This window comes from Triticum aestivum, chromosome 7A, assembly GCF_018294505.1.
Source record: "Triticum aestivum cultivar Chinese Spring chromosome 7A, IWGSC CS RefSeq v2.1, whole genome shotgun sequence".
NCBI classification, from domain to species: domain Eukaryota; kingdom Viridiplantae; phylum Streptophyta; class Magnoliopsida; order Poales; family Poaceae; genus Triticum; species Triticum aestivum.
This window is the reverse complement of record NC_057812.1, coordinates 684,393,143-684,404,889: the sequence shown is the minus strand read 5'-3', so window position 1 is coordinate 684,404,889 and position 11,747 is coordinate 684,393,143. Positions and strand designations below refer to the sequence as shown.

The 11,747-nt window shown below is 45.6% G+C and overlaps 1 protein-coding gene across 1 annotated transcript; it reads right to left on the bottom strand.

Annotated features, from left to right (window-relative positions):
* Window positions 1-6,177: 6,177 nt before the first annotated feature.
* LOC123149307 (glycosyltransferase BC10) lies at window positions 6,178-11,747 on the bottom strand. The gene is made up of 11 exons (XM_044568938.1): window positions 11,557-11,747; window positions 10,290-10,796; window positions 9,479-9,577; window positions 8,795-8,895; window positions 8,641-8,712; window positions 8,366-8,456; window positions 7,898-7,978; window positions 7,294-7,350; window positions 7,082-7,204; window positions 6,933-6,971; window positions 6,178-6,719 (listed from the first exon to the last, which is right to left on the bottom strand). The coding sequence occupies exons 2-11, from the start codon at window positions 10,632-10,634 to the stop codon at window positions 6,591-6,593; spliced, it is 1,137 nt and encodes a 378-aa protein (XP_044424873.1). The 5' UTR covers window positions 10,635-10,796; window positions 11,557-11,747; the 3' UTR covers window positions 6,178-6,590.

Sequence of the window (11,747 nt, the reverse complement as noted above, 5' to 3'; positions counted from 1 at the left end):
CTCTCCCACCGGACCCCTCCTTGCACTCCCCCTCGTTCCCCACCTACACCGAACGCCACCGTCGCCATGGCGGTGCCGTAGCCGCGGCCACCGCCCACCCCGCGCCTCGCCAGCACGTCCACAAGACGCGCCGTCGACCTCTACCTCGACTACACCTCGCCATCGAGCTCGAGGAGCACCGCAGGCCGCGGATCGAGCCGCCCCTTTCCACCTCGGTCGCCGGCAATCTTCCTCCTCTCCAATGCTCCTGCTGCTCCTAACCTTCCAAGGGCCACCGTGCGTGCCGCTAGGTGAGCTCCTCTGTCCCCTGCTCCCCTCCTATTAGCCTCGTCACGCGCCGTAGCTAGCTGCTGCCGCGCCTGAGCTCTGTTCGCCGCCGACGAGCCCCTGGCCGTGGCCCTGGCCTTGTCACGCTCGCCTGAGGCCTCCGTCGTGCTCCTGGTGCTTCCAGGAACGCAACGCGCGCACGCACGCATCCTATCGTGCCCCTTGGCACCTACCTCGACGGGCGCCCGAACACGTCGCCGCCTCCACTCGTCGCCATCGTGCTTCCGGTGACCAAATGGTCATGGGCTCGCGACAGTTTGCCTCGCCACATCGCATACGCCTTGTCCCGCCTCTCGGCTCATTCACGAATGCACCACATCACCTTCGCCGTAACTCGCCCGAACGCGTCGCCGCCGGTGACGACGCAGCTCCCAGCTCCGGCCGCACCAGCCGCTCCAGCCACCACCCTTCGACGCGCGGTCGAGTGGCCGTTCGAATGCGACCAGTCATGGTCGATTTGGAGCCCCGTAGCGCGATCCCCGTCCGCGTTCGAACTGCCGTCCGCCGCGCTCGTCACCGGCGACGTTCCGGCCATCCCCGAGTCCAACTGGTAACGCCATAGTGCGCGCGACATCAAGCCGCGTCGAACGCGCCTAGCCATGGGTCCGGAGACCCACCGTAGCGTGAATCCGAGGCTCGCCGGCGTTCGGCCGACGCGAAAAGCCCCGCTGGAGCTGTTCCGGCGCCGGCACCAACGTGGCGCCCACGTGGCTGCATCTGGGTCACTGGCAACTGGGTCCCGCAGGCCCTGTTGACCAATTGATCGGGTCAACTGTGTTGACTGTGCACAGTTAACCCTGACAAGTGGGCCTCCCTTTGTTAATTAGTCTAATAAACGTTTTATAAATAAAAGTAATTAGATTAACCTAAACACTCACTGACACCCGGGGCCCACACCCCTAATTAACCCTGCTAGATTAGTTTAATCCACTGTTAAGCTAACAGAGGCTGACATGTGGGTACCAGTGGCCCCACTGGTCAGGTTTGACTTGGTCGGCCGCTCTGTTGACCACTGACGTCATCAACATGTCATGCTAATGTCATATTCCATTTCTGTTAATATTAATAATTCCAGAATATTCTTTAAAACTTTAGAAAATCATAGAAATTAAACCGTAGCTCAAATGAAAATGTTTTCTATATGAAAGTTGCTCAGAAATATCCTACGAATCGGGATATGCGGTCCATTTACCTGTCAGATGCCTCTAACTATCTGAACATGGAACTTTCCCCTCTGGTCATCTGTCTGACACAGGTCCGAAACCGGGAAAACATTCTCGATTGTTTCCCCCCTTCACCTTTACCTTGTAGCCATACGTTAGGTCAGGCCCCGACACATCATATTGCCATGTTATGCTCTGTGATGCTATGTTTGCTTTATATTTATTGTTTCTTCCCCTTCTTCTCTCCGGTAGACCCCGAGACCGATGCTGATGCCCTTGTGATCGACTATGTCATCGACGACACTTCTTCCTTTTCAACAGATCTTCCAGGCAAGCAAACCCCCCCTTGAGCATTCCGATATCGCCCATTTCTTTCCCTCTCATGCTTGCACTAGAACTGCTACTGCTTTATGTACGATCCTACTCTGATGCATAGCCTGTTTTGTTACCTGCTTTCATACCTTACCTGCTTATCCTAAACTGCTTAGTATAGGTTGGTTAGTGATCCATCAGTGACCTCCACCTTGTACCAGTTGCCCCGCTTTACGTTCGATGACTCGATCAATGTGATCGACGTACAGGCCCCGACATCGCACATCACCCCCCTAGTTGTATGACTCTGCAGAGTTACCATCGAGTGTCGAGGGTGGAACCTCTTACATTACTCCCTAGGAGATCTCTGTAGTGTAGCTATACGGTCGAGGTCATCGAGGGTGATTTCCTCCTTAACCACTTCCGTTACAGCTCCGTCGTGCAACCCCTCAAGTGTGAACCTCGAGGGTGGATCCTCTTACATTCACCTTGATGATAACATCGAGTGGAATTCACCGAGGGTGATTCCTCGGGTTTTCCCCTTGGTGTTAGACACACAGTTACTATGACATTATACTAAACCATGTTACTAAAGACGGGTCGGCCCTGAGGGGTACCCGCGCGAGCTTAATAGCGAGTGATGTGGAGTCGGGTTGACCTGGAAGGTGCCCGCGAGATACTTACGAGGCGTGGCCGGGCATTCTTAGCCCTTGCCGCAAGTACTCGAGACGGAGCGACGGGGTCACATCTTTCGTGAGTATCTGCTTGTTACCATGCATTACTAATCCACTACGATTTGGATATTTGATCCGAGGGGCCTCTGGCCTAATAGCACTAACCATCACGTGGGCATAGTATGGGCGTTCTGCGTGGTATACATCAGTTGAAGCTTAATAGACGTCACCGACTGAGCGGCACACGCCGGGTTGGACTGCATAAGCACCTGCATTTTTGAAGGAGGTAGCTAGGTCTGCTCACCGGCCGCTCACGCAACGTGCAGGAGTTCCCTGGGCGATGGCCCATGACCCCTGGGGCATAGGTTTAGTCCGGCGTGCTGACCTCTCTATTAAGCCTAGGTCGGGTTGCGGCGTATTGTTTGGCCGAGGTCGGGCATGACCCAGGAAAGTGTGTTCGGCCGGAGTTAATCGAACGTGGTGGGTAAGTTGGTGCACCCCTGCAGGGAATAAAACATCTATCGATAGCCTGTCCTACGGTAACGGACACTTGGAGTTGTATCCCAATCGATACAACTAGAACTGGATACTTGAGATGAGAAATGGAGATGAGAAATGGATAGTATGGCTCTGGGATTGCTTTCTCGCAGGAGTCGAGAAAGGATCTCTGGTCGAGGTTGATAGCACTACTACTACTTTACATTATGTTGATCTGTACTCTTCTATATGCTGCAAGATGCTTGAAGATGCTTGAAGATGCTAGTCTTCGATAGGCTAGGTTTTCCTCTTTCTCTTCTGGCATTCTGCAGTTGAGCCCACAGATACAACCATTTGTTGATACAGATGCATACTTAGTTTAGATCTGATGTAAGTCTTGCGAGTACTTTGGATGAGTACTCACGGTTTTTTTGCTACCTCTTTTCCCACATACCCAATTGTTGCGACCAGATGACGGATCCCAGGAGCCAGACGAGACCACTGAAGACTACTACTACCCCGAGGGTGCCTACTGCTACGTGACGGCCGCTGACGACTTGGAGTAGTTAGGAGGCTCCCAGGCAGGAGGCCTTGCCTTTTCGATCGTTGTTGTTTTTTTGCTAGCCTTCTTAAGACAAACTTGTTTAACTCATGTCTGTACTCAGATATTGTTGCTTCCGCTGACTCTTGTGTATTCGAGCTTATGTATTCGAGCCCTCGAGGCCCCTGACTTGTAATATAAAGCTTGTATTATTTTAATTTGTGTCTAGAGTTGTGTTGTGACATCTTCCCGTGAGTCCTTGATCTTGATCATACACATTTGCATGTATGATTAGCGTACGATTGAATCGAGGGCGTCACACACGTATTCCACGATCAACTACCAGGCCACCATAGCTCTTCAGAAGGGATGTAAAACCTTCAGCACATATGAGAAATAAAAAGGAAGATACCGGATCCCCTTGTCGAAGTCCCTTAGTTGGCTGAAAGAACGGAAGGAGTGCACCATTCACCTTGACCGAGAACCTAACTGATGAAACACACTTCATAATGAGTCTGACAAATGAATCACACAAGCCCAGTCTGGTCATTATGGCCTCAAGGTAATGCCACTCAACTCTGTCATATGCTTTGAGCATATCTAATTTTACCGCACATGAAGCATTTTTCCTTTCCTTTTCCTCTTCATTGCATGTATACTTTCATATGCCACAAGAACATGGTCAGTGATCAAATGTCCTGGCACAAAGGCACTTTGCTCCTGCCCTATGATCTCATCCATCATACTCCATAGTCGGTTAGTAATAGCTTTAGCGGCAATTTTGTACAGCATGGGACAAAGTGCAATGGGCCAAAACTATGAAATTCTCTGGGGGTTGCGTACCTTGGGAATAAGTGTAATGGCAGTATCATTCAGTCCTAAGGGAAGCTCCCCGCCATTCAAAAAATCCAAAACAGTCGTCGTCACATCTTCCCCTAACAAGCACCAGTGCCTCTGAAAGAAACCGGTCGTGAATCCATCAATTCCGGGTGCTTTGGACGGAGCCATTTGAAATAAAGCTATCTTCACCTCCTCGACAGTAAAATCCTTCTCTAAGGATTCATTCATGGCTGTTGTAACACGAGGATTGACAAATGCCAGTAGTTCGGACATATCTCTGTAACCTTGTGATAGGTACAGACCTTGGTAGAAACTCTGGATCTCCTCTTTAATTTCATCTTGATCTGTACATAAATTACCATCATCTTTCCGTAAAGAGGTGATCCGATTGGTTCGTCTCCTTTGCGATGCACGGGCATGAAAGAATTTTGTGTTTCTGTCCCCGGCACGAACACTTTGGACCCTTGATCGCTGCTTGATCCAGATTTCCTCTTAGTGAAGCGCCAGCTTCAGCTGGGCTGCAACCGAGAGCTCTTCCTGTGTCGGACCCCTGCCAATGGATGCAGCCCTCAAATGCTCTAGATTTTTCTGTAATTTCTTGACTTTCTTTGCAAGATTACCGAACTCCCGCTCACCCCAGGAACCGAGCCGGGATTGTACAACATTAAGGGCTTGCACCACCCCTTCAAGTCCTCCTTGGCTATTTTATTTCATAAGTCAATAAAACATGTGATAGTTGAGGCGGTTTTCAAGGAAAATTGGTGGAAAAAACCAGAGGTGTGAGGGGATTGGGAGGTGTGAGTAGGGGAGCCGTGGACAAAGAAAGAAGGGGAACACCAAAAATTGCTAATGGAGCACAATTTAAAAAAAACAAAAATTAATATATTTTTTGTTGACATATACACATACCTATGGATGTATACTACTTGTCTGTGAAATTTATGGTGAAATGCATTTTTATGCGAGCTACACAAAAATAATAAAATCATGTATGTCTAGCACATGTACTTTTCACTATAAAAATACATTATTAATTTTCATACAGCTAACAAAAAAATGTATTTCATAATTAAATTTTACACACATCTAATATACATCTATAAGTACTTGTGTCTTTTTTCAGATTTTTTGAAACTAAAAAGGTCAGTTTCTTAATTTTCAAAAGCCTCACACAGGGAACTCTATTTTTCTCAAGTATATATAGGATAGGCGATGTGAGTTAGGCCCATCCTCATCAGTTTGCACACTGAGGAAAATTCACATGCTTCAACAGGGTTTAATTGACTTATGCATGGGGCAAAAAGGGAAACTTGTCTGCTTACACATTCAACCATGGGGATTCCCACGTGATATAATGTTAAGGCGTTTTGGAGGACGAGCTTCATGGAGCCTGATATTTTTAAAATTTCAAGATTCAATTTTTTTCTAAAAATTCTATAAAAAAACACACATATAAGGATGTAATGTATATGTGTAAAATTTCACAATGAAATAACTTGAATTGCAAACTGCATAAAAAGGAACAAAATCATGGACTTTGAAAGTGAACGGTGCATGTGCTAAGCATCCACAAATATTAATATTTTGTAGCTCTTATTTTAATGTATTTTATCATAAAAATGTACATACATGTATATTACATCTCTGTGTATGTATTTTTTTAGATTTTTTTTGAAACATAAAAACATGGTTTTTGAACTTGTTCAAAATTCAAGCTCCATGGAGCCCGAGCAACTTTGCATAATAAAGTTCACCTTCTTCAGAATATATGTACAATAAAACTGAAAACATGCCAAAACCTACAAGAATAGATACACAGTAAGTAACCAAAAAACAACCGAGAGACTATAAAAAGATATGTGGTACTTCTCAATCATTTCCTTTTTGTGTCTACAAAAGAATGGATCATATAATAACAGCATATTGACAAAAATATGATCTCCAACTCCAAGAGCCAGGAACTAATGAGGCTAGGACAGAGATTAAAGAGGGAGAGGGAGATAGAGGCAAAGGACTTGAAGGAAACATACAAAAAGCACAATAGATTACAACTGAGGGCAGTATCATCGCTATCAATATCGCCGCATCCCTACCACCCATGGACTGAACCGCAGGTTTGCGGTGGTCGCTGCAACAGCAACCCGTCGCTCGAGGCCCAGATCTAAGTATCGATTGACTTCACAATTTTTACACGAAGAGAGGAGACATGCTCATGTACTTGAACCATGTGTTGAGGTGCAAAGAATCAGGTTGAAGTCAAACAGACGTGTAGCTGGTGAATATCTTCAGTAAGCTGTCGAGAGTTTCGGGGTAAAATTTCCTAGCAAAAAGATAGCATGGACTCTTTGATCCGTTCCACAAACATGGCTTCTGTGTCACGAGTTTCTGCAAAGGGGATAGAAACCAGAAATCAGTATCCCATACAGTTGTAGCAGATCATTGGGAAAGTTTTGCAATACAGATCATTTTTAATATGTACTAGCAGAAAATCAAAGGAAAAGTTTCTGCAAAGGCAAGATTTAGAAGAAAAAATTATTTATTTACTTATTTATTGTTCTATGACGGTCAAAATACTGATGGCGAAATTATTGCCCATACCTTGTCATCACTTGTTACATGGATGGTCTCATCAACGGCCTGTGCGACGGTAATGTACATTAGAATACATCAATGTAAGGGTTATGCACTAAATAGAAAAACATGTACAGATCATCTCAGGAAAGAAATCAAGCAAGGCAAAAACATACTGTTATATTCTTTAGTAGATCATAGCTGACATCAGCAACTGCGTACGACCTTGGATGCCATTTCCCCTCAGACCAATCCACATGTGTTACCGACCAATTAGCTATTCCACCTGGATCTACCATCTGATGTTTCGTAGAAGGACTTGTTTAGTTCGCAAGTAACTAAAGGAAAAAAGATGTAAATGCAACTTCTGTAGATTGTAGATACTGACATTGAATAGGGTTGGCAAATAATGCTCATCAGCAATACAGTTGCGCCCATCTGCTGGCTGCAAATCACATGACATAGATAAATTACTTTCCAAAAATCGACCTGCGAGAAAAATGTCGGAGAAAACTAGAGAACTGGAAAACTCAAGTATTGGTTGAGACTTCAGGAAGAATGACTACCGAACAAGCATGTCACTCAAATGCATCCCAGAAGACAATTTATTCAACACGAGAAACATATGAAGTTCCCATGCTGATTAAGCTTGTTAGAATATTTTACCTGTTGCTAAGGAAAGAAAAAAAATTGCGATAGAGTTTGCACATTGATTTTCTGATGTTTATGGAAGTGGTTATCAAAACTATCCTTCAGTTCATTATGGCCTATTTGCCAATCAGAGGTAACTACTGAATTTCTGTACTAGAGTTTTACTATAACAACTCTAGCCTTTATATTAAAACATATATACAGCGTTGAATACATCTAACAATGTATGTGTATTACCTATTAAAATATCTAGTATATCTCCAATCCGTTAACCAAAGATAGCAACTAGTGTGAAAAAACGTCTTACATTATGGGACGGAGGGAGTAGAAAAGAAACACACCTTGCAATATAGCTTGAACTTCTTGTAGTAAAGGTTGTCCGCCAGAATCAGCAAAGCATGTCTTCGCGTGATTGCAAACCACTATAACAAGAGCAACAATTACACAAAGAGAGCATGTGAGACTAGATTCTGATACTCAATAACCGATTTCTGGACAAGTTAGCTTTGTACCATGGAAAAACTGAAAACAAATAATACACAACTAAAATAACAAACGGTGGACCCACAAGTACTATACTGTCTCCATTTCAAAATACAAGGTGTGGTTATGAAAATCGCAATAATATGAAAGTGCTTTTGAATACAGAACCGATGATGTCTATGTGGTCTACCAGTACCATAAACTACATATTATCGAGTTAATCGTTGGTTAAAGCGTGAATTTGGAACGGAGGAATATAAGCTAGCAAACTAATACACGTCACAATAACAACAACAATAAGGAAACAACTTCACAAAAATATGTACCTGGGCACCCTTTCTGAAGTCTCTCTCCTCTATTTCAGGAAGCATCTCAAGAGAATACCTTCCATTTCCATGTGGACCAGGATCCTGGAAACTACAAAATGGCAATAAATGCGGACAAAAATCAACATGCATGGACATGGACATCTATAAGTGATAAAACAATGTATAAACTAAACGTCCTTGTGATATTGGCCAGTGCCACTTCTTTCACTAATTCCCCTTTACTTCCTTTATTTTTCAAAATGGCAATGAAATACAAGTTCCAGTAGTCTTACCAATCAATGAAACTGATGTTTGTTCCCATCAGGTAATTAAAGACATAGTCGAATGAATGAAGCGGAACACAGCTGCGAGAGAGAGTAAATACTGATTTCAGTACGGTGAAAGAATCTCTCAAGAAGGAAATCATTCATAACCAGGAATTCAAACCTATCAGAAAGCAAGACAAAAAATTGATTATCCGCGTCTTCCAGCGCATTTGCTAATAGCCTCTTCTCTGCATCTATCATTGAAATCTTTCCCCATACAACCTGCATAGCAAGTACATACTCTATTCAATTTTGACAACCACAAACATGCAACATCAAACCTATGTTATAATTGTTAGAAATAAACCTAAACCATATGTAATGCACAAAGCTCCTCGATTTGCAAATTAGTAGACTAAGATTTTTCGGCATCTCAATCCAAACTGCTAATAGTGGTCTTTAGAAGTCAGAAGATCCATACGTCATGATACTAAGACTGGCCTTCAGGATACAAGTAGTGCCATGGGGAATTGGGAATGATACTAATACTCTTAAATGCAAGCGATCTTGGTCAACTTATGTTCTCAACTATATCAATATGAGCTCACTGTTTAGCCATTGCTCATTGCTCCTTCCTTGGAGTGAACATACTAATGAAAACAAAAGTTTCAGATGGCATCAATATCAATCAGTTGAGCCATTAACACATTCTTCATTCATTGAGAGGGAGAATTTTCTTCGAAACGTAAGCTTTCAAGATATAAGAGAAATTGTACTTGACAAATCTCCTCGGCGAAATCACATCGTTTATGTAAAACACCCATGCAAACTTATGAAGAACTGAAGGACAGATGAGAATTATTACCGCATCACTATGAATATCTCGGCCAACAAAGAGAGAACTAGTATGCACAGGCTTCTGACGCGACGCGTGCACATAGATGGAGTATCTTCCCTCATGACCCTGTGTATCGAAGTTATTTTGTTTTAAGTTCACATGAATTATATAAAGAATAGAGAACATTACTTCATGTAGACATGCAGAGATGGTTAGGAACATGGAGGCACAAGATTATAGTCAAAAGTGTATGCTAGCAAGATAGTATTATTGACTTGGTCAAGAGGATCAGTTAATTCACTTATGCAGATAAGGTACATCTTGATGTTCCACTGTTCAAAAATGAATGTTTGCATGAAGCTAACATATCTCAATAGTATACATTTATTATTGAAAATAATGGTAAAATGTCAACCACTAAATTGTTTCTCAGCAACCCAAATAGTTGTCTCTGTATAATAACTAGAAAATATTTGATGATACACTGGCACCATCAGTTAATGAAAACTCAAAGAAACCTTAAATGAACTATACTCCTTCCGTCCTTGAAAGAGTGTACTTCCAACTTTGTTGGAGGGTCAAACTATCTCAAAGTTTGGCCGAGTTTGTGCAGAAATATATCATTGTTTGTGAAACCAAATAGGTATATGATGAAAATATACTATATAATGAATCTAATGCTACTAATTTGATGGCATAAATGTTGGTGCATTATTGTGTAAATACAGTCAAACATAAAAAAGATTGACTTTCCAACAAAGTTAGAAGAACACTCTTTCAAGGACGGAGGGAGTACTCCTTCAAATTGCACAAGGACAAGAGGTGAAATCAGGCAAACCTGCAGAAACTTCTCCCACAATTTCTCGAAGGGCAATGAGCCAGGTGTCAAGAACATAAACGCAATCTTTGGATTCTTCGACGTGGACATGGGCATCCCAAGAATATCCCTGATAACAGCGGCTGAGATGATCTCATCATCGGTTTTCTCCCGGCGGCCGATGGACGGGAGCCAATCCTTGAACGGCGTGCAGACGCTAGAAGCAGAGAGGTAGCACTGCGAGTAGTGCCGCGGCGGGTACACGTACGCCCCGATCAGCACGACGCAGACGAGGCACAAGAGCACGATTATCCACATGGGCCTCTTGGCCGCGGGCCGGTGGCGCGCAGGCGGCATGACAGTCATGTCCTTGCTGCCCCACAGCCCCCACTGTCGAACTCTCCGTGCTCTCAGCTCCTCACCATCTTTGGATCATCTAAAAGCTCCGGTTGTTTCGACGTGAAGGCCGCTGCTACACCACACCAGGGCCTGATGAAATGTCAGGCAGCTGACTCCTCACCCCTTCCCCTGCATTTAGAACACACGAGGTAAGCACAGCACTGATGCAAGAGATCATGATTAATTAAGTAGTAAAAATCAAGCAAGCTGAACGGCGATCTAGAAGAAGAATCGGGGTCCTACAGGCCAGCACCACCCCAGCCACCTGACGGCTGCTCTACCACTAGCACTGCAGCCCGAATTCCAATCAATGCGCGCGCGCGCGCGCACGCGTGATTCAGATATGGCAAGCGGCGAGACGACCCAACGAAAGCAAAACAAGCGCGCCGCCGATCCAGCAGAGGCTACGCGGGCAGCTCTCGGAAGGCGCTGCCTGCCTTCCCGAGCTGGCCGGCCGCGCGATTGGGCCGGGGTAGGTGATCCACCAGTCCAAATCAGGCGAATTCCACACGCGCGAGAAAAAAGCAGGCAGCGCGGCTCGAGTCCACGGCGGCGGCTGGGGAGGGAAAAAGTCAAACTCTGACCAAATCGCCGCCCGATCCCACCGGCGACGCCGCCGCCGCCGCATTACGAGCTCGATCCAACCAATTCCCCCAGCCAGCCGCGCCCAACAGAAACGCGCGCAGAACCGCCGGAATTCGCTCCCCGGAGCTCACGAGTAGAATTCGAACTTCAAAACGAACACGCCGAGCCGCGCGGCGAGCCACGCCAACCCAGCAGCCGAGCCCAATGCGCGGGGCGGCGAGCTCTGCTGCGTGCGTGGTTCGAATGGAACGAAACCGGTAGAGGGGGGAGGCGGGCCGGAGAGTACGGGGAGGGGGGAGCTTACCGCGTTTACGAGCTCGGCGGCGGGAGGCGGGCGGCGGATCTGGAGGTGGCGGCGCGTCGATGGGATCGGGTGGCTCGGGGGGCAGGCGGGCAGCAGAGGTGGAGGTGGAGATGAGGAGGCGAGGGGGAGAGGAGAGAGACGGGAGGAGGTAGTACGTATATAAACAAAGCGGGATTAACTAAGCTGGAAGC